At 43.5% G+C, this 27,718-nt stretch overlaps 1 protein-coding gene across 1 annotated transcript; it reads left to right on the top strand.

The window, feature by feature from the left end:
* Positions 1–27,718, top strand: BUB1B (BUB1 mitotic checkpoint serine/threonine kinase B). Its single transcript, XM_075283098.1, has 23 exons — positions 1–70; positions 4,882–5,033; positions 5,773–5,832; positions 6,257–6,401; positions 6,686–6,882; positions 7,972–8,141; positions 8,225–8,424; positions 9,690–9,787; positions 10,311–10,528; positions 12,801–12,913; positions 13,124–13,254; positions 16,318–16,361; positions 17,606–17,672; positions 18,874–18,961; positions 21,244–21,500; positions 21,597–21,745; positions 22,485–22,625; positions 23,234–23,349; positions 23,972–24,133; positions 25,376–25,518; positions 25,897–26,065; positions 27,016–27,122; positions 27,538–27,718. Exons 2-23 carry the CDS (start codon positions 4,894–4,896, stop codon positions 27,716–27,718), a joined length of 3,096 nt encoding a protein of 1,031 aa, XP_075139199.1. The 5' UTR covers positions 1–70; positions 4,882–4,893.

Here is a 27,718-nt window from a genome sequence, read left to right as displayed (position 1 = left end):
CAGGGAGCGGCTGCCATAGTTTGAATGTGGAGCGGAGACTCCCTGAGCTGCGGAAATAACTGAACGGCCGGTGAGTGTGAGCAGTGTCTATATATATAGTGTCTATATGGGGTGTATACAGGACCATGGCGGTACACAGTGACAGAGGGGAGCGCTGTGCACCCGCCACTGAAGACGTGCTGGGGCTTGTAGTTCTACAGCAGTAGCCTTGCCAGAGGATGCCCTCTGTACCATGTGATAGCTGTTGTGCATTGTAACCTATGGGATGGCACATTATACCCACATATATGGGTATTTATATAATATTTGTTTCACCTTCCAGAGCTTTCCAGGGCTCTGACATCATCATGTCTATGTTTATCCTATTAATATTATAAATGTGAAAGTTTGTGAGTTTGGATGTTTGTTCCTCAATCACGCAAAACCCGCTCGACCGATTTGGCTGAAATTTTCCACAAACATAGTCACTACACCCGATTGCGCAATAGGCTACTTTTCGTCACAATAGCGCACATACGTTTGTGCCAGGACCCCCACAAAACCCAAACTCACATCACCATCTCTGCAATCTCAAACACTTTGGACCATAGCAAGCCCCAAAATTCCTATTGCCCTCTACAGCCTCGCCCCTAACCCCACACAATCACATATACAAATACTTTACCACTTTGCCCCTCACCTTAACGATACTCCAGGAGGCGCTCTATAACGCTCCGGAGCAGCCATGTTTGCCGACCCCCACCGCTCTGACAATCCGCGACACCGCCCACCCATGTCAATACCCCTAGGAGGTCTAATAAATGCAAAAAAAAAGTTTAAAAAAAAGTAAAAAAATATATTAAAAAAATAAAAAGGATTAAAAATTCAAATCACCCCCTTTCCCTAGAACACATATAAAAGTAGTTAAAAAATGTGAAACACATACATGTTAGGTATCCCCGCGTCCGAAATCGCCCGCTCTACAAAGCTATACAAATATTTTTCCTGTTCGGTAAAATTGTCAAAATTGCCAAACCGCCGTTTTTTCACTGTTTTGATTCTAAAAATTTGAATAAAAAGTGATCAAAGCAATAACATTTCCCGAAAATGGTAGAACTACAAAGTACACCCGGTCCCTCAAAAAAAAGACGCCCTATACATCCCCGTACACGCACGTATAAAAAAGTTACGGCTGTCGGAATATGGCGACTTTTCAAAAAAATATTTTTTAACAGTTTTGGATTTTTTTTAAGGGGTCAAAATGTAAATAAAACCATATAAATTTGGTATCCCTGGAATCATAACGAAACACAGAATACAGGGGACATGTCATTTTGGTTGCACAGTGAACGCTGTAAAACCAAAGCCCCTAAGAAAGTCGCAGAAATGCATTTTTTTCTTCAAATCCACCCCATTCTGAATTTTTTCCCTGCTTCCCACTACATTATATAGAATAAATAATGGAGGCATCATGAAGAAAAATTTGTCCCGCAAAAATTAAGACCTCATATGGCTCTGGGAGCGGAGAAATAAAAAAGTTATGGGGTTTAAAAGGAGAGGAGTCAAGAATGAAAAACGAAAATCAAAAAATGCCATCGAAGGGAAAGGGTTAACTTCAAATACTTCTGTCCCAAAGTCACTATGTAAAGTTTCTCACAACACCGTATATATAGCAGCTCAAATACAAATTACATTCAACACAAAAGTCTCACGTATTCTCTGAATTACAGAAACAACAAGATACAAAGTTACATTTCATATCCCATACCTTATACACACTACGAAAACCTTACCCGCGCCTGTATATACCCACTGCTACAATCACCGCAGACGAAGTCGCGGGTACCAGCTAGTAAAGATATATTTGCTGCTGTGCAAAATCCATAGTCAATTTTAAGATTGAGCCCATAGTATGGACTTATTGCAGACCAGTCCCCATGCACACACTATATATACATATACACGCTATATATACATGCACATATATATATATATATATATATATATATACATACATGCACACGCTATATATATATATATATATACATGCACACGCTATATATATATATATATATATATATATATATATATATGAGCTCAACAGAAAAATGGCCTAAGTCCAAAAATCAATATTGTGAGAAACACGAAATTTAAAGTTTTAACCTAAAGCAAACGGGCATTATTGTGGAATATATCTATCCAATGTAATCAGCTAATGAACACCGTTAATCCTAATCATAAATTGTATTATTTATTAAAAAAATTGCAGCTTCATGTATAAATATATATATATTATTATTTAATATTATTAATTACTACTATTATTTATTATATTATAATAATAATAATTGCATAACAGAAATAAAGGCACATCTTAAATATGGCTTACACATCGAAGGCGCTACAGCACACGTATCTTTATGGTTGCCGCAGCAGTCGGCTTAAGTGCAATCTTATGCTAATATCGTCAAATATACCGTAAAAATTATTAAACGATGAAGAATAATAATTACCTGCCTCCCTTTTCGGCGCTAAATATGTGCAAAAGTCGATTTAGAGCCTTTTAAACAATAAGACAAAGTTTTTACACTAAGGGTGCATGCACACGGAGTAACGCCGGGCGTGTATGAGAGCCGTACACGCCGGCATTACGGCAGACTGCCGAACACTTCCCATTCACTTCAATGGGAGCGCTCGTAACAGCGGCGTTTGCGAGCTTTCCCATTGAAGTGAATGGGAAGTGTTCGGCAGCCCTGCTGTAACGCCGGCGTGTACGGCTCTCATACACGCCCGGCGTTACGTAGTGTGCATGCACCCTAATATAAACAACAGACCGGAAGTCACGATTTCAATGAAAAAATGACCAACGAGAGTGAAGTAAGTAAGTTTGTATTGGACTTAGGCCATTATTCCATTGAATGTAAATTCTTCTGCATTGAAATATATGGACTTAGGTCATTAATCCTAGGTACCTTGTAAACCCAATGCATAGAACGAGGTACAAAGAAGCTTTCTAGGTAATAATTTGAAATATGACAAAATGTGGACTTAGGCCATTTTTCCGTTGAGCTCTTCATATATATATATATATATATATATATATATATATATATATATATATATATATATATATATATACATACACACTATATATACATGCACATGCTATGTATACATACACACATATATATATATACATGCACACGCTATATATACATACACACATATATATATATATACATGCACACGCTATATATACATGCGCACACATACATACATACATATATATATATATATATATATATATATATATATATATATATATATATATGTATGTGTGTTACCCTGTAAACTGTGCTGTAACCTATGTGCCGGTGCAGTAGGGTGTGGTGTCCGTTGCTCTGTTTCATTCTCTACCCCATACACCTCACTTTATACACGTCCGCCATTTTGCTGCAGCGGAGGTACATAGCATATAGATAGTTTATACAGGGAGTCCGGAAAGTAAGTACACACAATGAAAAGGTGGACTTTAGGCGGTATATTATGGAAATACACCATTGTGGTGCTGCAGGTAGCCTGAGATATCGGTTTCCCTTGCTGCGCCATGTGAAAGGAGAAACAAAGAAGAGAAAGCGCTTTAATGGAAAATCAGTTTAATGACTGTTACTTATTACAAGAATTGCGCAAAGTGCTGGCCGCTTACAAGCACTGCAACGCCGGGAGATGGATTGACGCACCCGTTCACAGACTCCTAGCATGGCCCTCACTGTGACAAATGTGTACACAACGGACTTGACATGTCCCCGTCTTTTTTCCGCGAGTGGTCTTTTCCAGTTCCCGGAAGCGACATGCTCATTCTTCAGGCGGATGCCGCGGCTGGTTCAGCCTTGGACATCCGCCTGAAGACACTCCCTCCCGAATAGGCCCATCATTTGGATCTAATCCGGAGCGGAGTGCCGCGACTGGATGCTGGTGCACTGCAGTCACAGCTACCGATTTTTTTTTTTTTTTTTTTTTAAATTTATTTTTGGTCTGAATCTGAGGTGGCCTCCACCTCAAATTCCGGACCAAAAAACTCCTTGTGAACTCAGCCTCACATTCACTGTGTCAGTCTACCTACAGCGTCGCCATTTCCGGTGACATGTTCAGTAATAAAAAACGCTTCATACCGGCTAAAGTCCACCCTTTCATTTTGTGCACTTACTTTCCGGACCCCCTGTATAGCAAAGCCTGGAGGTCAGTCATTCTGGGCGTGACTGAACTGTCAGACTCTTCCTGATGGCGGCAGTGCTCAGATGTCTATTGACTTGTCATCTGCATATTGTATGCTCCATTTTAAAAATCGTGTTAGGCCGGGAACACGTGCCAATTCGCATAGAGTAACACCAATGCTCGACACAATGCAGAAAAAAACCTGTCTCTTGTGTTGTGAGATTTGAATGCTCAGTATGCCAACCAATGCTTCATGTTTGGCCACTATTTTCAACCCTTAGACAGGCCAGCCATATGGGAACTGGAGTTGAAAGCTATGGGGAAAACTAGTTGTTTTTTGCTGCAGGATGCTCACCGTGGACCCAACCCATGTGGCGTCATTGCCCCACGTGTCCCCGGCAGCCAGTCATTGGCCTCAACTGGTAAAGGAGTTTAGTGAACTACAGATTTTGGTGATTGCGGGAATACTGTAATTTTACAGACAAGATGTGTTGTTACAAGACGCCTATCGATCTGTCGTGCAATAAATGGTCACCCTCAGTCCTCCATGTGAACCTGAGGGAGGGAGATCTTCAGTGACCAACCATCCGCACGGAGATCAAAGCAGATATTGTAGGGTGCTAATATAATAGTTTTATTTCTTTTACATTGGCATGTTTTATTCTTTCATATTTTATCCATTGACAGTAGTCACTCAGGATGGCCCAGGCTGGAGACGAGTGGGAACTCAGTAAAGAAAATGTTCAGCCTATTCGCCAAGGGCGGGCGATGTCCACTCTGCAGGAAGTTCTCTCTCAACAAGACAGCGCCAACCATAATGCCATCCAGCAAAAGAAACAGTGAGTGATTAAATAAACTCTATAAACTACAAAAGGAGAGCCAAGGGTGTTCAAGGACTGGAGGTACCACTGGGTATATACCTATGTCTAGGGGTTCTGCTTATTCACACTTCCATAATTTCTTTCTCTTGCTCTTTGACAGCCTAAATAGCCTGACTGACCCATTATGGGTTAATTAGATCAGTCAGAACTTATTGCATATGTAAGCCAGGACATTAGCGTGAAGTGAGTATATACCGGCCTGAACATTTGGCAGGGAGACTGACTCCTAGTGTTCTAGTTACCTATGATGCTAGGAGTCCCGTCTTCTTTGTAAAATATTCTTCCAAAGTGAACTGTATTGGCTGTCTGCAATGGCTGACTTTTGTCTGCCAAATATAGATCGGCCATGTTGGACGTTATCATCCGGTGGTCAGCCAAAAATGAGTGTTTACACAGATGTCTGATGACTGTACTGTAACAAGTGTGCCCTGTGCGTCTATCACATTACCAAGAACTGAGTTTAATCCACTGGAAGTAAGCAGAGATCTAGAGAACCACGAGGCATTGATATAGAAATGGGAAATTTTTAACTTTTTTTTAATACTAAGAATAAGAATTTGTCTCCCAATATTTGTCTGAAACTGGACAACCCCTTTGAATTTAGATGTTTGAACAATTTGCATGTTTCTGAAACGGAGGGGAAATATTAAATTTTTCATTCATTTATTTCTCTTTTTTTTTTATTTTTTTTTTAAAGGGCTTTTGAATTGGAGCTTCGCTTCTACACCGGAGATGACCCTCTTGATGTTTGGGACAGGTATATCATTAATCACCCTTCAGGTTGGCCCATGGTCTGGTTTGGATGGTTGGTTGGTAGATGTTCTGCAGCCTCTTCTTTGTGCCGTGATGTCACGTTCGTTTTCCACATGGTACAACAGCAGATCAATCTCATTCAAGTGAATGGGGCTGAGGTACCATAACAGATATAGCTCCTACCATATGTACAGTACTGGTATTAGAAGACAGGGCCGTATTGCTCACCCCAATGATGCAACCTCTTCAATCCGATGACATCTGGGAGTCTTGGGCATCAGACCCCTGTCAATCATATATTGATTATCAATATACAAGTCTTGAAACCCCTCTTTTAAAATCTTTCATCTCTGAAACCTCTCCTGGTGGACGTTTTTTTAGATCTGTTTAGGCCAAGTAAGTGTGATCCATGTTCTCCTGTGTTGTAGGTATATAAAGTGGGCCGAACAAGCATTTCCCCAGGGTGGTAAAGAGAGTATCTTGTCTCCACTGCTGGAGAGGGCGGTCAAGATATTCCACGAAGACCAGAAGTATTATGGGGACCTGCGCTATCTCACTATTTGCCTCAAGTTTGTAAGTTCAGCAAAATGATTTCTAATATTCTTTGTAAGACTGAGTTCACACCACGTACACAGTATCATTGCATGGGTTGCTATTAATGTACAATTGGGTTTAATTATGAGTAAACTGAAATAGACGTTCACTATTGAAATAAAATATGTACTGAAATATGTTTGCTGAAAGTATTCAGCGATAAACGTATGCGTTCAGACCTGAGATGATGGGGGTAGTAATTGTCGATGTAAAGGTAACCTAACTTACCTTGTACGTCGTGTTTTTTTTGGTTGATGTCCTAGGCACACTTCTGCACAGAGCCGGTAGACTTGTACAGCTATTTACACAGCCAAGGGATTGGTATTCTACATGCACAACTCTATATCACGTGGGCAGAAGAGTATGAAGCCAGGGGCAATTATAAGAAGGCAGACTCCATATTCCAAGATGGCATCCAACGCAGAGCTGAGCCTCTGGAGAAGCTTGAGACCCATCACAAGTAAGATATCCCAGATAGAGTAATCTTTTTAGTCTATTGGAGCCTATTTATGGTGCACACATTGTTGGGGTATATTCCCATACGGCAGGAATATCTGTGATTGACTGAATGGACATCCGCTGGAGCATAAAGCTGATCCGTGCAAGTGGCTTCCATTGTTGGGGAAGTAAGCTGTCCTGGTATTATATGGGCAGCCATTAATGACCACCATGTAAACCCACATTTTCCCTATAGTAGCTGCTTTTGGCAAACTAACTGGCTGGCTCCAGATTTTCCCCAGGCGAATCAACTATTTGGCTAAGTTGCAATGGCACTGGGACCACAGGTGACCAGCTACATGCCCAGGGGGCCTCATTTTGACAGGGGTTGTCTTTTAGACAAAACCTTTAACCATGGTGGTACCAAGGTACTTATCTTTATTAAAGAGTTTTTTTGGGTTAAGCGTATTGATGAGCTATTCTTAGGATAGGTCATCAATGTCAGACTGGTAAAGGTCTAAGACCCAGCACCCTTCCCTAGTCCTAGTCTTTCGGTGTAATGGTTGCGCAGAGTTATAGCAGCTCAGTTCCTGTACAAGTGACTGAGAGCAAAGCTGCAATAGCCTGGCGGAGCCGCTACACTGATCTTCTTAGATCCAGTGATCAAACAACAGTCACTTACTGCTTAGTAAATGCAGGGTTGACGGCTTTACTCCATTATGAACTGATGGTGATCTAATGGTACAGCACACATTTTTTTGTTTTTTTTTCTGCAGGCTGAATTCGAGGCCATTTTCATTTACTCCCATTTCAGTGGAAGTCAGGAACTAGAGATAAAAACAAACAAACAAACAAACAAAAAAAACGTTATGACCCATCTTCAGGCAGATTCCACTTAGCAATCCCCATTGAAGTGAATGGGAGGCAGAGCTTTTTTATTTTTTATTATTATTATTATTATTATTATTATTATTATTTTTAAGTTTTTCTTCTGTCAATTGGGTTTGCAAGGCAGAATGCACCTAAATATAGGTTATGTCAGCCGTTACAGTCTATCCTACTGCATCCTCACAGATAACCCTTTATGTAACATCTTACAATACTCTTGCAGACAATTCCAAGCACGAGTCTCACGCCAAGTATTACAAAAAATCAGCGAGGGGCCTGACGCCGATGAACCTGAAGTCACCGAACCACAGCGCACGTCACTGGTGGATCTAAAGGCCAAAGGAAAGAGCAAAGTGAGAGCTCCAGTAAACCGAGTGGGAGATGCACTTAAACGTAGGTGTTGAAATTATGCCCACTCCTCATATTTTCGGAACTGATGGGACAAAGAAATATTTATTTATTTTTACTTTTTCTAGCTCGTAGCCAAGGGTTAGGTGCTTTTAGTGCTCCCCCACAGCAGATTCCAAGCCGCTCACGCTTTGCTGTGTTTGATGAGAATTCCGGTATGGCAGAGATGGGAGGCGCGCCTGCAGTAACTGTTCAACCCTGGGCAGCACTACCGCCAGCACGGGCAAAAGAGAATGAACAGAAAGCAAGGCCCTGGAACTCTGGGAGGGTAAGTTGGCTGGTTTTAGATAATCCCTGTATAGCCTGTGAATGTCGCTGCAATACTGGGAATGGTGGAGATCATTTGTAGAGAACAACTAACCATTATCAGATGACATATTTGGTTGTCTAGTATTAGCTATTATATCTTGCAGGCAGTCCCCTTAAGATTCTAATCTTAAAAGGGTTTTCCAAGAGGTACCAGGGATGGGATTCACCTCCCCCCCCCCAGTCCTCCATTGCAGCATCAGATTACACTTTCCATCCTGTGCTAGCACTGGCCATGCTGGAAGTGAATGGGCTCAAGTGACTGCTGCCATCTCTGGCCTCAGCAGTCACATATTGGGTACAGGGTACATCACCGGTACCCAACTTGTGATTGGCCACTGTACAGGATGGAGCGTGGGACCTGATGGAATGGTATTGTGCTGCTGACAGATGATGAAACTTCTGGGTTATGAACTGTTGCTTGAGTGATCTTTCCTCCCCTTGTGATTTGATTTGACCTGAGTGGAAAGCCAAATATGGACGAAGGGCGAATGTTTCCATTTTAGTACGTTTATGTTCCACCCTTGGTTTTGGCTTACAAGTACTGATGGAAAATTCTGCCCTTTCAGTAGGGTCTATGGCCAGTTGACATGAGCACTGATCGATGTGTTATATTTTTGACTGGTGCTCTATTAGTCTACATTAGTCTTTAGAGACCTTTTTGGTCCCTTAAAGGCGCTATCTGTTATTTTACAATTGATGACCTAACCTTAGGATAGGTCATCAATATCCGACTGGTAGGGATCAAGCTCCTGGCAGCCCCCACCGACCAGCTGTGGTCTGTGTGTCTCCCCATGACATCACATTTATTGGTCACAGAACAATTTTGGAACTCAGTCTCTTTGAAGTGTATAGGAGTGAGCTGCAATACCCGGGCACAGCTGCTATACATTGTATGGTGTTGTGCCTTGTATTGAACAAAGAAGACACTTCAGTTGGCTTATTGGTGCGGCTCCAAGTGTCGGACTCCCGGCGATCTGATTTTGATGACCTACCCTGAGGATCGCTCAACAGCCGAGACTTGATTCATTATTTCTTGATTTAATTTCTATTTAAAACAGGCCTTGATTTCTTTAGTAGTCCATGAACGTACTCAATCTCATGGGGACACTGAATACATTCATAACACACTTACTGCTTGTGTAAGGAAGCTTCCCTTTTCTATACTGACACATTTAGCTCTAGAAACCAGGATTTTTGATAAAAATTCTAATTTTTCTTTTTCAGTCATCCCGAAACAGTCATCAGAGCTCCAGCAGCGAGCCTTCCCTCAGCGTTCCCAGCTTCACCCCTTATGTGGACGAAATGGCCGAGCAACAGACGGTGTAAGAATCCTTCAAACCTGCTAAAGACTGAAAGACGTCGTTCTTTAAAATATTCAATTATCATAATGAATTTTCTGCAATGAACATGAATGCCCCCTGTTTTGTTTAAAGGGGTTTTCCATGACTTTTAATATTGATGACCTATCCTTAGGATACTTCATCAATATCAGAACAATGGCGGTCTGACATCTGGCACCCCAGTGATCAGCTATTCAGAGTGGCTGCTGATCTGCTATTGATGACTTATCCTAAGGGTAGGTCCTCAATATCCTAAAACCCCTCTAACAGTGTGTCATATTACAATGATTGCAGCAATTTAGTAAGAATGGTCCTGAAAACTGCAGTAACAAACTATTCAGTCGCTTTGTGTAAGCGGATTGTATTATGAGGCTGCCCAAGAATCAGAGCAAGCACATGGAGTTAAGAGTCCAAGTCTTGGGAACTAGAGCTATATAAAGCTGGTCTGTCTCAGTTCTACTAGGTGTTAGTATATAAAAGTTTTCACATTATTCTTTGTTTTTAGAACCCCTTGCAAAATTAATCCCTCAGTCAGCAGTGTCCTGAGTGCCCGTAAGCCTGGTAAGGAAGAGGATCCCTTACAGCGACTACAAAGCAATTCACAAGGCAAAGAGGAGATGGTCATGTACTGCAAAAACAAAGTCTATGCTGGTGTGGAGGAGTTCTCTTTAGAGGAGATCCGGGCAGAAATCTATATGGCAAAGATCCGTAAGAAGAGAGAAGGTTTGAACTCTTACAGTAATGGGTTATGGAAGGGAGGGGAGCAATATTCTCATGCTCCAGTGACTGAAATGAGAGTTTGTATCTGTATGATGGTCATGTAGTCGTGGAAGTAGATTTATCAGAAGAGTTATTGCGCCACAAAGTTATGATCTTAAAGGGATCCTATCATTAAAACGTAGTTTTTTGTTATAAAACACGTAGGCTATTCTTCTCCTACCTTTAGATGTCTTCTCTGCGCTGCTGTTTGGTAGAAATCCCGGTTTCCGTCGGTATGCAAATGAGCTCTCTCGCAGCATTGGGGACGCCCCAATGCAGAACAATGCGGCCCCAGCGCCGCCTCCATCTTCTTCAGGAACGGCCTCTTCACGCGTCTTCTTCCAGTGCTGGGGGTCAAACTTCTAGGCCTTGGGCAGAGCCGACTGTGCAAGCCCACAGACCACAAGAAAATGGCCGCTTACGTTGTAAGCGGCCATTTTTCTTGTGGCTGTGGGCTTGCGCAGTAGGCTCTGTCCGAGGCCTAGAAATTTGAACCCCAGCGCCGAAAGAGGACGGTCAGAGAGGCCGTTCCTGAAGAAGATGGAGGCGGCGCTGGAGAGTTCTCTTGCAGCATTGGGGATGCCCCCAGTGCTACGAGAGAGCTCATTTGCATACTGACATAAACCGGGATTCCTATGGAACGGTGGTGCGGAGAAGACATCTAAAGGTAGGAGAAGAATAGCCTTTCTTAACGTGTTTTCCTACATGTTAGTCACAAAAAATTGCGTTTTAACGATAGGATCCCTTTAAACCCTTACTCCATCCATAACTGCACCCTTGGAAATGAGTTACCGCTTACTGGATAGGAAAACCGAAAAGAAAAAGGCAGACACAACATCAGTTTTCTATCTTCTAGATGTGAACTTCTGTTCTGACCCCCCCCTGTCCTCTGCATGTATCTTCAGGCTACCAATCCCCAGCCTGCCTACTTTACCTGCAGCAGAGGTCTCTGGTGGTGATCCCTCTTTAAAACTGCCAGATCTAATATTAAACCCTAGCAATCTGGTTTCCCACAGACCCACTGTCCTTTTCTCCTGTTCCCCCATGACAGTTACCCCGTGCTTATCCACAGTCTAAGGGGACGTTCACAAAATCTGCTCTAAATTCCAGCCAGAATTTGCCAGTGATGTTTTTTTTCCAATATCAGTAAGTTTGCAGTTAATTTTCCCTCTGTCAAAGAGGGAAATTCATAAAATACATAGGATGCACGCAAAGATGTATGAGAACTTGCTACAAGTATGTAGCAGTTAAATGCTTGGCGGCATATGAATTTTACCTTTATAATATACTAGCCTCTGCCCACGACTTGTCTGCGTGTTGTTGACATCAATGATCCGCCTATATTCTGCAAATTGCTGCTGTCGACACTTGCTAAGACGCCATATAATGAGCGTGTTGCTGGCGTCGATGCTCCGGCGTTTTGGCAGCTGTTAAGCTGGCCTGCCGCTGAACTCATTCCTCGCAGTGTGCCCGTGATTGTTCCGGCATCTCAGCAGCTCGCTGAGACACCATATGATGAGGGCGTTGTTGGGGCCAATGATCCCCGTCAGCTCCGCTTGAGGAGAACTCTGTGACTTCTGGTTACCTTCATAGCTGTATTTGTTTTAGAATTTTGCAACAAATTAGATTTTCTTTTTCCAGCATGTTTAAAAGTAGAAAACTGCCAATTTGGATTAAAGGTGTTTTCCCATCCAGTGTGTCAGCACTGCCTGGAGCAGATCAGATAATATGCAAATGCATGTACACAATCCACTGAGGGTTAGCTGAGAGATAACAGACCTGGCTTTATCAGAACCTGAGATAAGCTGCTGCAAGTGGAGTGTAATATAGCATGTGAACATAAATTCATAACAGTCGTGAAGTCATGTCATTTACCAGGATAAAAAGTAGCCTATGTGTTAATACAGGTTACAAACTATCTATGTGCCGAATTTCATTCAAATCCGTTCAGCCGCTTTTGCGTGATTGAGGAACAAATATCCAAACACACAAACTTTCACATTAAATAATATTAGTAGGATGCTTGGCTTGACCTAATGGTGGCTGACTGACAATGTTGTGGTCTTCACGTTGCATTTTACAAGCTTGGTGCATGCTTGAAACCTGTTAACTGTTGGGGAAAAAATGTTACGTTTAATCCTCCTCGATATATGTGACCCTGGCGCCCCCTTGTGGGGAGCTCAATCACCACGGCACAAGCAGTGATAAATCTAATGTCTGTTCTATCCTTTTGCAGAAGATCTCCAAGCCAGTGCTCTTCGTAGGCAAGAGATGGAGAGGCAGATTCAAGAAATGGAGAAACAGCTAAAAGGAAGTTGTGTTGCAGATCAAGAAGCAGCGGCTGGACAGGTAAATAACCTCATTTTGAAGGAATTTGTGACTAGAGCATATATATATATATATATATATATATATATATATATATATATATATATATATATATATTAGTGTAGGTTCTTCTTTGCTGATCCTACTCTTTGCAGGATTGATGCATACTGCGTACCAAGCAGGTCGTGTTGGAAGATTCTGTTGTGAATATGGATTATCTTTTCCTTGCAGTCTGGAGTGTCCTTTAAAATATATTGTGAAGATGAAAACACCTTTTCGGAGCAAGAGGTGCTGTCCAGAGCTCGGTCTCCTCAAAACCCTGATGCTGCAGCAACATCTGTTACTGCTTCTGTATTACCAAGGTAGGTGTATACCTGAAGTCATTATGGAAGACTAACACTTACTATATTGATTTGTGATAGATTATTTTTATACATATAGATAAGCTTAAGGACATAGTTGTCTAGATCTGGTAGAGCCCTAGACTGATACATGCAGCACGGTGGTTCTCCAATATTCCATTGTGTAAACTTTCCAGCTATTACAATGGCAGGTGGCAGTGGTATACAACACTCACAATGTCAGAGGACAAGAAAAGTCCTCCTTAAAGGGATCCTATCATTCAGACGACATTTTTTCTAAGTACCACGTAGAAATAGCATTAAGAAAGGCTATTTGTCTCCTACCTTTCGTTGTCTTCTCCGCGCACACCGTTCGCCTATAATCCTGTTTTTTCTTGGTATGCAAATTAGCTCTCTTGCAGCACTGGGGGCGGGCCCCAGCGCTCAGACAGCATCTTCGTCAGGAACGGCCTCTTCATTCTCTTCTTCCGGCGGTGTCTTCTTACTTCTAGGCCTTGGGCAGAGCAGACTGCGCATGCCCACAGGCCCCAAGAAAATGGCCGCTTACAATACTATGCAAGTGGCCATTTTCTCGTGGCCTATGGGCATGCGCAGTCTGCTCTGCCCAAGGCCAGAGGCCTTAGAAGTTACAAACCACCGCCAGAAGAGGCGGCTGAAGATGACGCTGCTGAAGAAGAGGAGGCGGCGCTGGAGAGAGCTAATTTACATACCGACAAGAACTGGGATTGTAGGCGAACGGCGGTGCGGAGAAGATGATGAAAGGTAGGAGACGAATAGCCTATCCCAGACCCTTATGGACCAGGGGTTTAGTGTCCCAAATCTCTGTGTAATAAAGTCATCAGTGCCTTGCCTACAATGTACGGTACATAAAAAAAATCTTTATACTTACCCTGCCGGAGTAGTCACCATGCCAGTACAATTCTTCAGTGAACCCAGAGGAGTACACCTCGACTTCTGTGCACATGCCCCGAACCTCCAGCACTAGCACAGTGAAAGTAGGGTGTAAGTCCTTGGATTCACTGAACAATTGCGCAGGCGTTGGGAGTACCAGAGAGGAGTCCGACGAGGCTCATCAGACTCTTCTCTAGGCAATGAATACAACGAGAAGAGGATTTGACTGTGAACACAAAATTTTTAATTTTTTTTTTACTTTGCTGGCATGGATGTCCTTATAACAGGGTGATTTGGGACACTAAAGCCCTGGCCTATAAGGACCTGTGGATGATTTAGTGTCTCAAATTGACCTGACAGATTCTCTTTAAAATGTTCAGTGACTGGTTTCAGCTCCTGTATTTTAGGTTTAAATAGTATAAGCGGAGATCTAGTAACAGGGACCAGTCTACTGATTTTTAGAATGAAGGGTTTGTGCTATTTGTTGCCCACCCTTATGTTCACATGGAGGAATTTGGAGCTGATTTTGAGGCGGATTTCTAAAGCCGGATGCTGAGAAAATAAGCATCCTGCTCAGTCTTGATGTGGATTCTGCAGCTGATTCAGCCACAGAACCTGCAGTGCAAGGCACTCTGCTGATCAGCCCCATTCATCGGAGACTAATCAGCAAGTAAAAGGCTGGAAAGTGAAGAAAAATTTGAGTAGAAGTCCGCTTCAAATTCCTCTACCCCTTTTGCCATGTGAAATGCCCTTAGCTTTACTTGAGAAAATTTGTGCTATGCTCCTTGGATCGCATACATGCATACCAACAATGCATTTGTGTTTTTTCATGATTTATAGTGATTGATCAATTTTGATGCTCTGACTGATCCTCCTCCATGCTGACAGTGGAGTTCTAGAGACCTATTTGTGCTGCAGCGCCTTATTTAAGGGATCCTATCATTAAAAAATTTTTCTGACTAACATGGAGGAATAGCCTTAAGAAAGGCTATTCTTCTCCTACCTTTAGATGTCTTCTCCGCACATGAGTTCTCTCGCAGCACTGGGGGTGGTTCTCAGCGCTCAAACAGAACTCTCCAGCACCGCCTCCATCTTCTTCAGAAACGGCCTCTCCTTGTGTCTTCTTCCGGCACTGGCTTCAAACTTCTAGGCATGCGCAATCGGCTCTGTCATCAGGCATCAGACAGAGCCGACTGCACATGTGCGCTGCTATTTTCTTGTGGCTGCTTACCCCAGCTTACTGTGTAAGCGACCACAAGAAAATGATCGCTTACACTAGGCGGGGCATGCACAGTCGGCTGCCCGAGGCCTAGAAGTTTGAACCCAGCTCCTGAAGAAGACGCAGGGAGAGGCTGTTCCTGAAGCAGATGGAGGCGGCGCTGAAGGCTTCTCTCGCATCATTGGGGACGCCCCCAGTGCTGTTTGAGCTTTAGGGACCACCCCTAGTGCTGCGAGAGAACATCATTTGTGAATCCAGAATTATTAAAAGATCCAGACTTCATAATAATTTTCACATCTTGGGAGATTCATCAGAATGGAAATTTACACCAGCCGGGGGTTGTAGTATTCAGCCAAAACGTATACCAGTCTTCTGGTGCAAATTTATAGTAAATCTGGCAGGTACGGCTGCTTTTACTCCTGAAAACTTTTAGCGGTTTAATACATTTTACCAATGACCAGCATTGTCTGCTTCTATCTCCAAACACTGCTGAAAATAGCTGATCGGTAGGAGTGCTGAGTTTCTGCCCCCCTCTGAGGACAGGCCACCAGTGTTGAGCCCTGGAGAACCTCCTTTAACTTCCCTGCCAATTCAGAACTGATGCTTTGGAGTTCCCCTGCTTTCCTTTGATTTAAGGGCTAGTTCACGCGGGGCAAGAGGGGGCGGATTTTGACGTCGAATCCACCTCAGAATCCGCCCCCTCACAATAGCGGTCTATGCAGACAGTTAGCGTTCTTTTTTCCGTGAGCGGTTATGCTTTCAAAGTTGTGTGTTTGGCACCCAAGTGACAAATGTCGCCAGCAACGTGACGTCCAGAAACCCGGACCATGTAAGATATTAGTAATATCACTATCCTCATTGTGTTCTACTGTCTTATTCTTACATTCTTGTAAGCTTTATCAAATAGTAGTTTGGAATGATTATTTATCAGATTTATTCCATTTTATTTACAGCACTGAGATCCTAATGGTGTCTCAGAATAAACTTCGTGGTGCAGGTGAGTAAAAAAATAACAACCTTTCATTTACAATCTGAAGAAATACATTGATATTGTTTCGTCCATATACTGTAGATATAGGAAACCTCATTGATAATATATAGACTTGTATGATAGAGGCAGAGAAGCTGAGCTCTGTGATTATAGGTGTACTAACCTCTGCCCGTGACCTCGTGTGCGGGATGTTGACATCGATGAGCTGCCTATATTCAGCAAATTGCTTCTGTCGATGGTTCTCCGGCAGCTCTCAAGTTGTCCTGCTGCTGAACTTGTTCCTCGCGCCGTGCCTGTGATTGTTCTGGCATCTCAGCAGCTCGCTGGGACGCCATATAATCAGCGTGTTGTTGGCGTTGATGATCTGCCTGCTCCGAAGTTTCGGCAGCTCTCAAGCTGGCCTGTCGCTGAACTCATTCCTCACACCATGCTCATTATTGTCCAGGCATCTTAGCAGCTCACTGGGACGCCATATAATGAGCGTGTTGTTGGCGTTGATAATCCGCTTGCTCTGGCGTTTCAGCAGCTCTCAAGCTGGCTTGCTGCTGAACTCGTTCCTCATGCTGTGCCTGTTATTGTTGTCGGCATCTCAGCAGCTCGCTGGGAAGCCATATAATGATCGTGACGTTGGTGTCGATGATTCCCCCCCCCCCCCCCCCCTCAGCTCCACTTGAGGAGAACTCTGTGACTTATGGCTACCTTCATAGCTCTTTTTGTTTTAGAATTTTGTGACAAATTAGATTTTCTTTTTCCTGATATGTTTAAAAGTAGCAAACTGCCAATTTGGAATTAATGGAGTTTTCCCATCCAGTCTGTCAGCGCTGCCTGGAGCAGATCAGATAATATGCAAATGCAAACACAATGGACTCCGTGTTATCTGTGTGTTTACATAGAGAGATAACAGAGCAGCTTTATGAACAACTTCCAATTAACTGAAATAATGTTGTTACAAGAGCAGTGTAATATAGTATGTGAACATAAATTCATAACAGTCGTGAAGGCAGTAGTAGGATAGGATTTTGAGGAAGATCTCAGTAGTAAATCCTGACAGGACTCCTAGGAGAGACAGTGAGAGTCCTGATGACTCTGCCCACACTGGCTCATCGACGGACTGTATATAATAACTCGGTGTGGGTGGTGTTATTCACTTTCACACCAAATGCTAAAGTCTTAACATCCAGACTTATAATATTATTCTTTGTATGGTAACTACTTGAGCTGTTGTGTATAATGTCTCACTCCTTCCCCAGAATCTTCTTCAGTGGAGTCCGTGACTGTGCCTTTCACTATCTTCGATGAGACTTGTGAGCCTGATGTGTAAGTGTCATCCAATCTGCTATATCTTAATCTCAAGTATGTCCTGAATCTGTATTTCTTTTGTAGAATGGCAATATGACAGTGATAATTAAATGGCCGTTTCCATCTCCTAAAGAGATAGCATATTACTAGGATTTGCAGTCACTTTATGGTCAGTGTGGGTCAGACCTCTGAGACCCTATAGATCCTGAAAATGAAGGGGGCGCTGTACTGATTTAGGGATGTGGCGTCTTCTCAGCCTTCCTTGTGTAAGGTGTGCTGGCGATTGCACCACAACTCTATTCAAGTGAATGGAACTGGCTGCAGGAACAACTACCATATAGGCATAGGGCTGTAAGGTGAAAACAGTGGCACTGATCCTTCATCCTCGTTATCTGGGGAGACCTTCACCAATTTTTTTTTTTTTTTTTTTAAGATGTAGATTGTGAGTCCCATACAGGACTCAATGTACATTTTTCAGTATGTCTTTGGAGTATGGAAGGAAAGCCATGCAAACATGGGGAGAACATACAAACTCCTTGCAGATGTTGTTCTTGACAGGATTTGAACCCAGGACTCCAGCTCTGCAAGGCCACACTGAGCCACCATGTTGCCCCACCTTCAGCAGTGGGATACCCTAGTGGTATGCCATCTCCCTTATATGAGAGATGGGTTTTCACTTTCCTCAAAGAGGACCTTTCACCTTCCTGCAAAGTTTGATACAGTCCGAATTTTTTGGTCTATCCCTCACCGTTCTTGAGCAATCAGTGCTGTTAGTTTTTGTGCCTGCTGTTTAGGCCGTCATGAGGGCGGTGTTAGATAGAAGCAGAAATGGGTTGTAATTCGGAGCTCTAGTGCTCTCTACTAGAGATGAGCGAATAGTATTCAAGACTACAGTTTCGAATACCTCGCTCCCATAGGAATGAATGGAAGCGGGCGAACGCCAAGGGGTTAAGCGCCGGCCACTAACATGCATTCCTATGGAGCGAGGTATTCGAATCAACTCTAAAAGTGGCTTTAGAAACTGTCCATACAAAGTAACTGAAACTTCAAGGGGGCGATGCAGAAGCCCTGTGACATCTGTAAGTATGCGTACATTCGCATCCTTCACGGCCGTTCTATGGACTACACATTCATACTTGTTAGACTGATTCTTACAATAGATTTCTATCAGTAAACAGATTCACTTATTGCAATGTGTTGTTTGGGTCTTTTCTTGCAGCTCTCGGAATAGCATGCCTCCTCCCAAACGTCGCCCGCTGGCACCCGTTTCAAGAGCCCTTGTTAAACCAGATGGTTCCCCACTTCCTGTAAGTGTTATTTTTTTTTTTGTGACTTTTTTTTTTTTTTCGTGCTTGTTTATCGCACATGTCACTGATGGTTTTCTTACGGTATCTCTTATCATCTTATCTGTGCAAATGTTAATGTACAATTGTAGCTTGCATGTATGTAAGTGGAGCAGCAAGATATTACCATAGGATTGCAGCATCTTAGCGCAAGTTACACTGAGGGTTTTTGGATTTTTTTGGATTTTGATGCGGTCTTTGCAAAAACCGCTAGCATGTTGTTTTAAAAAAAAAAAAAAAGTTGAAGTTTTCAGGTCCTTACAATATGCTGGAGCAAAAACACATCATGTACAAAAAAGAAGAAAAAAAAAAGCCAAAATTTTTTCTAATTCCTGAAGCAGATTTTTTTTTCAGCCCACAAAAATCTTCCTGTGAACGTACCCTTTATATTTGTATTTTTTCATAAATTTATGATACAGGTGAAGAACACAAACTTTGTAATATACTTTATTTAGGAAAAGTGTCCGTTTCTTAACACATTTGCCTCTTTCTGCCACCGATCAAATCTACAAAATAAAACTATGGACAGGGGAGGGGAAGAAAAGGAGAGATCATCAAGGCAGAGAGACCGCTGCTTCATAGAGAGACAGTTTTCTTTCACAATATAGTTGGATTATCAGGAATTACTATGCAGACAGAAATTACTCAATTACAGCTGTTGACTGCTTCATATCTCTGTATTACTACTCCTACTACTACTCTTACTTCTACTCCTCCTCCTCCTTCTTCTTAGTACTACTACTACTCCGTCTCCTCTTACTACTGCTGCTACTACTACTACTCCTCTTACTACTGCTGCTACTCCTCCTCCTCTTACTACTGCTGCTACTCCTCCTCCTCTTACTACTACTGCTGCTACTATTACTACTCCTCCTCTTACTACTACTACTCCTCCTCTTACTACTACTATTACTACTCCTCCTCTTACTACTGCTACTCCTTCTCCTCCTCTTACTTCTACTACTACTACTACTACTACTACTACTACTACTACTACTACTACTCCTCTTCTTACTACTGCTACTACTACTCCTCCTCTTACTACTGCTGCTGCTACTACTCCTCCTCTTACTACTGCTGCTGCTACTACTCCTCCTCTTACTACTGCTGCTGCTACTACTCCTCTTACTACTACTACTCCTCCTCTTACTACTGCTGCTGCTACTACTCCTCTTCTTACTACTACTACTACTACTCCTCTTACTACTACTACTCCTCCTCTTACTACTGCTGCTGCTACTACTCCTCCTCTTACTACTGCTGCTGCTACTCCTCCTCCTCCTCTTACTACTACTACTACTACTACTCTTACTACTGCTGCTCCTCCTCCTCTTACTACTGCTACTACTCCTCCTCTTACTACTACTACTATTACTACTCCTCTTACTACTCCTTCTCCTCTTACTACTACCACTACTACTCCTCCTCCTCTTACTACTACCACTACTACTCCTCCTCTCACTCCTCCTCCTCTTACTACTACCACTACTACTCCTCCTCCTCTTACTACTACTCTTACTACTAACCACCACCCACTCAGATAAGAAGCAAAAACAGGAGAGCTACTTAGCCACAGACACTTTAGTGAAGTATATTGTAATTTTTTTTCCCCTTCACTACTGTTTTATGAAAAAATAAATTAAAGTTTTCTTGCCTATTAACTGTGAGAATTCAGTTGTGCTGTCACTTTAAATGTAGCTCCTCTAATGTCTGTGTCTTTGGCTCTTGGAGATGTTAACATAGGCCCAAACTGAGGTGTAAATTGAAGCATTAGGCTGCACTGATAGATCCATAATGAAGTCCCTACTTACCTAGTCCCTAGAATGGTGATAGTGGGATCGTTGAGGGCCTTCTCAGGGTACAGGGCCTGATAGCGACTACTACGATTTCACAGTAAAGGTCATGTTCTCCTTCCCCCACATTGAAAGCAGGAAACAGACAGCTCTGTTCTCTGTGTAGTGGCCAGTCCTAGGTACTGCAGATCGGATCCTATTTACTAGAATGCAAGCCAAGCTGCAGTGATTGGTTCAGCCACTACACCAAGAACAGCGCTGTCTGCTTCCTGCTCCATTCTTTGTATATCAGCTGCTTAGAACAGGTGATCGATGGGGTTGCCGGATGTCGCAGATGTGATATTGATAACCTATCCTTAAGATAAATCATCAATATTTTTAGCTTGGGGAAAACCTTTTTAAGAATGGCTTAAATTTTACCATTTGTTTTTTCCATATATTTCTTTCTTAAAGGACACTCTTGAAGATATTGAACCTCTAAGTGAAGAAGCCATTGTGACTGGTTCCGACAGAAACAAAACTTTATTTGCAGACCCAGAGGACACCTGCGACTTTATGAGAGCCGCACAGTTGGCATCCACTCCCTTCCAGAAGACTAAGGATGAGCTGGAACAAAGTGAGATCTCCAGTGTAGAGAGATTGCCGCTACGAGAGAAGACGCCTGTGTGTGAGGAGTCCTATAGACAAGTGGTGTGCCCCAAGAAGCTAAGGTACAGAATTATACTCCTTACCCCTATTCTGCTTTCCAGATATATCATATTCTTTATCAAAGTGTGAACATGTGTCTGTCTATTTCTATTTAACAGCCCCATTTTAGAAGCCAGCCAAGAGGACACCCGTTCCTCAGTGTCGTCTGTGAGCTCTGTCTCTGGTTCTGCTAGCTTGTCCACCTCCAAGACGTTGATAATCCAAGAAAAGCTTGATCTTGTGTCTGGAGTGTATGAGCAAGGTTTGGGTAAGCTACAAAAATCATCATTGTCCCCATAACTTGTGGTATGTTAAAGAGTTTTAATCTTCTAGGCCTTGGGCAGAGCTGACTGTGCATGCCGGGGCCACAAGAAAATGGCCGCTTACACAGTAAACTGGTGTAAGAGTCCATTTTCTTGTGGCTGCTTACACGGTAAGCTGGTGTAAGCGGCCATTTTCTTGTGGCCCGGGTATGCGCCGTCGGCTCTGCTCAAGGCCTAGAAGATTGAAACCCACGACGGAAGAAGACACAGGGAGAGGGCGTTCCAGAAGAAGATGGAGTCGGCGCTGGAGATGTCTCTCGCGGCATTGGGGGACTTTCCCCAGTGCTGTTTGAGGGCCTGGGCCCACCCCCAGTGCTGCGAGAGAATTCATTTGCATACCGAAGAAAACCCGGATTTCTAACGAACAGTGGCGCAGGGAAGACATAAAGGTAGGAGAAGAATAGTCTTCTTAAGGCTATTCCTATGTGTTAGTCAGAAAAAAAGGGGATTCAATGATAGGATCCCTTTTAAAGTTCATTAAAGGGTTATCTGGTTTCTAACATTGACGCCATAGTTTTAAATGGGTCTTGGACTCCCACAGCGCCTCCTGTGGACAGGTTATAAGTGTGTCATATAGGAGATATTCCTTACACTCCGTGTACTGGATGTGTTGTGGACCGTGCGTATCTGTGTATATGTATATTTCTAATATGTCTTGTATATATTTGTGCTCTTATATTTCAGAAGAGATCTCTGTATTAGTCGCCAGCACAGAACTCCAAAAGAACCTGCTGGAGGCCATGCCTGAGCTATTAGCATCAAACTCCATCATTCATGAGTCTGGGCAGGTCCCTGCTATGAAGGATCAGGAAGAAGTGCAGCTAGGTAAGCAAGAAGAGGCGAGTGTGTGAGAGCAAAAGGAGCCTGTCACACGTGGTACATTCATTTATAATGGAGGGGGGTACCTGAGTGTAGGATCCCAGCAATCTTGTATTGATAGTACCCATCCTTGGCCACCCGTTGTAAAGGGATGCCCACAAGTACCAATTTTATTCCGGAAAGTTTGCAGCAGATCCAGAGAAAAACCCCACATGCCATGTTTTACATCCAGATTGGTCATGGATTTTGCTACATATTTTCAGTGGATTTAGCCTTAAAGCATTAAACAGGGTGAAAGATCATTTACATTATGGATTTCCCATTTGCAATTTTGGAGGAAAAATCTGCAGCTTGTCTGACTCTTCTAAAGGGAACGGCAGCATTGCTCTGCATTACTGTGTTGGGGTTCCCTGCAGGGCGCTGGCCAGAAGCATGCCTGTGCGTTGCGGCCACTTCATTCTTGGCAGTGGTGGTCCCAACAGCCAGACCCCTACCATTTTGAAAGTAATAGTATTTCATATGCTGGGAAAAACCTGTTTTCAAAAAACCCCTAATGTTTAAATATACTATAGATCCAAAATTAGAGACAAGGTAACAAAGATCCTATCTTCTAGGCAATGAATCCTACCATCTTAAAAGTGAAGTCATTCTTGGAGAGACCAGCAGTATTTATATGGGGGCCCAGGCGGATTGTAATATGGACATGAAAGGAGTCGGAGTAGCATTAAAGGTTTGTGATTAATCTTTCTGTACGTTTCTGTCTATGTAGTCGCTTATATGCAGCAGATTTTTGTGTTTTAGAATAAACTACAGTATCGCAGATGTAAAATGTGTTTTCCACTCTTGTAGCCCACATGTGATTTTTTTTTCCATTCCTGTAGCCAGAATGCCATGTCTCCTGTGTTCAAGAGGATGGGGGACTGAAAGCCCCCTGAAGTCTCTCTGTAAATGTAGTGTTAGTGTGTTTATATGACGGCTCTCCGTTCATTACAGTGGGACTGTAAACTACAGCAGTGCCTACAGCCCCATAGAAGTGAATGGAGCGACAGTTACACAAGTGCACCAACGCTCTATTCACAAGGAGGCTTTAGGGCAGGGGTAGGGAACCTTTGGCTCTCCAGCTGTTGCAAAACTACAACTCCCAGCATGCATACTTGCTCTCCTGTTCTTGGAACTCCCATGGAAGTGAATGGAGCATGTTGGGAGTTGTAGTTTGACAGCAGCTGGAGAGACGAAGGTTCCCTACCCCTCATCTAGGGGGACCCGGCATTGTGGACTGCAACGAGTGTCCATAAGGGTACAATCACTAAGCTGTTTCTACTTTCTCATCACTACTTTCGGTCACCTGGCAGGTGGATTCGAGGCCTCTTCTGTGGGATTTCTACATTGTACAGCAGCTGAAAGAGAGACTTGGTGAAGCTTTCAAGACCAATTTTATTGAACCAAGTAACTGCTACATGTTTCAGGACGGATGCGTTACATTTTATAAGGATGTCGGACTCTTCAGTGTCCTAGTAAGTGTGCGCCAAGTAAAGTTTCTGATGGCATGCTCCTTCTTTCTACCTTTCCCTGGTGAGGGAAGGTAGAAAGAAGAAGGATGGGGGGAAAAAAAGGGGGGGGGGTTGGGGAAGAAGGGGTCCAGAGCTTACCAAACATCTGCCAGGGAGTCTCAACCAGCGAGGTCTGGGTATGACTGAGTGCTCTGGGAAAGGAGCCAGGGCATCCATATAGGCCCCATGAGCGTCACGGAGGGAGGCAGTGAGGTCCTCCATAGTCCTGATATCCTCCACTTTATGAACCCAGTGACTGAGGGAGGGGGGGTTAGTAGATTTCCATAGGGTCAGAATACAGGCCCTGGACACAGGGATGATTTGTGGTAGGAGCGAAGAGGGAGATCCCATGCTTCCTCTTCTTGTCAGGAATCAATGTAGAAAGAATTGTGGACACAAAGGGGATAATCTCATGAAGACAACCGCTATCCATATACCAGAGCTGCCCTGTATTCTGGCAGTATGGAGCTGTTATATTACATGGATGGTCATCTATCCTAATGACCTGGCCACATATTGTCAAGCAGATGTTGTATCATTAGGAAGACGCAGAACAATGGGTTAGATTTCTTCCTCTTGGTGTTAGAACACTGGTGTAAACGCCGAGATTGTCCAGGCAAAATGTTGATTTTTATATAGGCCGGGAGAGGCAGAAAAAAAAAACAACCCATACTCTCCTGTCGCCATTGCTCCGGAGTCCTCCCAGTGTGGTCCGCTTCTACTGATTCGGCATTTTCTCAAAGTAAATCTGCCTGTGATGTCATGGATCCCTTCCTCTGAAGCTGCTAGTCTGGCTTCTGCGGTCATGTGACCGCTGAGGGCCAATCACCGACCTCATGAAGAGACTCGTGATGTCACAGGTAGTGACATCTCATGCCCTTGGCGGAGGCCGCTGATTGGCATCAGCAGTCACATGTCGCTGGGACTTAATCAACACGTCATCACTGGACTAAGAAGATGGGACCGCACTGGAGCATTAGGGGAAAGGTGAATATAATTTTTTCACTGCCCCCAGCCTATTTAAATAATTTAATATCTAGTTTTGCTTGGACATCCCCTTTGACTTTCATGAGGATGAGCTGCAGTACTAAGCACAGCCCATGGATAAGAGTGGCGCTGTTTCTGAGGGAAATCACAGACTCCTTTTTGTCCGTCTTGCACAGTCACTAACTCTCTGGTTATCATGTACCTTACCTACCAATTTAGGATCTAATCCAGGACCCCGAGACTGAGGTGGAGCGAGTTACTCTACTGCTTGCATTCAACTTACTGAGTCTGGTGGAGAAACTGCACACAGCAGAGATAATCCATGGAGACCTGAGGCCAGAGACCCTACTGTTAGATGTCGGGTGAGTAGTGCTTTATAGAGATGAGCGAGTACTGTTCGGATCAGCCAATCCGAACAGCATGCTTGCATAGAAATGAATGGATGTAGCCGGCACGCGGGGGGTTAAGCGGCCGGCCGCCGTCAAAGCGGAAGTACCAGGTGCATCCATTCATTTCTATGGAGTGTCGAACAGTACTCACTCATCTCTAGTGCTTTATATCACACTATACCATTGTATTTCTATGGCACCGGATCCATTCTTCATTAGGGTGGATATTCCTACATAGCTTTTGTATCGGCCTTGGAGAACCTTGCCTTGAACAATTCTTCAGATGTCCATCCAAGGTTTCCAGGTTTTTTTTCGTTATTTTATCAGATGTTCTGTTTCTTCTCTTTTCAGAATTTTCGCCTTGTCCTCGTGCACAGCCATGAACAATTTCTTTAAGCTGGTTGACTTCTCTCACAGCATGGACATGCGACTGTGTCCCACATTGACCGCACAAGCTTTTCCTATAGCACAGACTGAATACGGACAGCAGATACTAAACCCCCAAGCCTCCCCCTTCCAGGTAAAACACGGCAACCATCTTTGTCTCTTTATACTAAGACGTCATTGAGGTTCAGCCAGAACGTTGCAATCGGGATGGTTCCGGTTTAGTACAGTACGTTGTGGCTGAGTGCTGCAGTCTATATTTTTGACATTGTCTGCTCAGATACAAGTGGAAGCGATAGTCTCACTCAGGATTGTACTTGGGCCTTAGCATTTTATATAGACAAATTATATCTATAGTCACTATAGCTAAGGTATATGTTCATAAATGGCCTGAAACTTAGTTTTTACTAACTGTGAAATGTCATAAGCCCTTAGTTTTTAGACAAAGGTGTAGCAGGGCCGACTGGCTTTAATATATAGGGATTAAAGGGGTTATCCGGTTTGTAACATGGATGCTTTATCCGTTAAGATAGGCCATTAATATTAGTTAGATCTGTGGAGGTCAGACACCTGGGACCCCCGCAGATCCCCAGTACCCAGACAGAGCAGCTTTTGGTATTGTTTACCTAGACAGATTTTAGTGGGGCAGTGATGCAGTACCTACACTGGCCACTACGGTTTGTATGACGAGTGAACATCCCGATCGAGGAGGTCCCATAGTTACTCGATTGGGTTCAAGTCCGAGGAATTTTCAGGCCAAGGGAGTACGGTAAACTCATTCTGGTGCTCCTCGAACCACGCACGTACACTGCGAGCTTTATGACACGTCGCATTGTCCTGCTGGTAGATGCCATCATCCTGAGGAAAAACAATTCACGTGTAGGGGTGAACATGGTCCGCAAGGATAGATGCATACTTGTGTTGGTCCATCGTGCCTTCCACAATGATGAGTGCACCCAGATGGCTGATGACACGTGCCTTCTGCCATTGATTATTTAATTATTGATGACACTTGTACAGCCGGGTTGTGGATTCTTTTTGTGCATTGTAATCTCACTGTATAAATTATTATTTTGCTGCCCTCAGGTGGATCTTCTTGGTATTGCAAATGTGGTTCATTTGATGATCTTCAAGAAACCCCTTCAGATTCAGCAAAATGATTCTACATGGGAAATCACAAAAGAAGTTCCGAGGTGAGTGAGAAATCGTACCGTTGTCTGGTCTCTACTTCCTGGCCCTGTCTTGATGCGGGGTAAGTCTTTTCGAAGTGAAACTCCTCGCCAGCTATGACGTCTCAGATTCCTTCCACTGAAGCCGCTGATTGATCTCAGTGTTCATGAGACCACTGCGGCAGCTTCAGAAGAAGGACCAGGCCACGCTGAGAGGCACCAGGGAAAGATGATTGGCCGCATCATCGACGTTCCCCATGCTGTGATTGGCTAAGTGGGCATTTCTTATGTGTCAAGATGGGACCATGGAGTAGAAACCAGCAGGGAACCCTGTACACTTCTAAGCATCAGAACAGGAGCTACGCTTCCCCATTCTGAGCCTCTTTTTTATGTTTTAAAGGACACGACAACCCCTTTAACAGTCTCTGCTCTGTTGCAGGTTGTGGAATGGAGGTCTATGGAACATGTTCTTCTCAAAGATCCTGAACTCAAGCCAGACGTCTCCTGCAGAAGTACTGAAGGAGCTGAAGGACAAGATGGCCGAGTTATTTGACAGCTGTTTCGAGGATGAAGTCGGCCTTTATTTTATTGAGTTTGAAACCCGGCTCAACGCTTTGTGA

The sequence above is a fragment of the Leptodactylus fuscus genome, chromosome 7 (genome assembly GCF_031893055.1).
Source record: "Leptodactylus fuscus isolate aLepFus1 chromosome 7, aLepFus1.hap2, whole genome shotgun sequence".
Classification (NCBI taxonomy): domain Eukaryota; kingdom Metazoa; phylum Chordata; class Amphibia; order Anura; family Leptodactylidae; genus Leptodactylus; species Leptodactylus fuscus.
The sequence above is the reverse complement of the archived record's forward strand: the minus strand, read 5'-3'. Positions and strand labels throughout refer to the sequence as shown.

Bases quoted from the DNA above. Each gene is read 5' to 3' on its own strand.
- BUB1B (XM_075283098.1), top strand. From the start codon at position 4,894: ATGGCCCAGGCTGGAGACGAGTGGGAACTCAGTAAAGAAAATGTTCAG. The intron at 23,350-23,971 runs GTTTGTGATTAA...GTCACCTGGCAG, and splicing joins GAGTCGGAGTAGCATTAAAG to GTGGATTCGAGGCCTCTTCT. The intron at 24,134-25,375 runs GTAAGTGTGCGC...CTACCAATTTAG, and splicing joins TCGGACTCTTCAGTGTCCTA to GATCTAATCCAGGACCCCGA.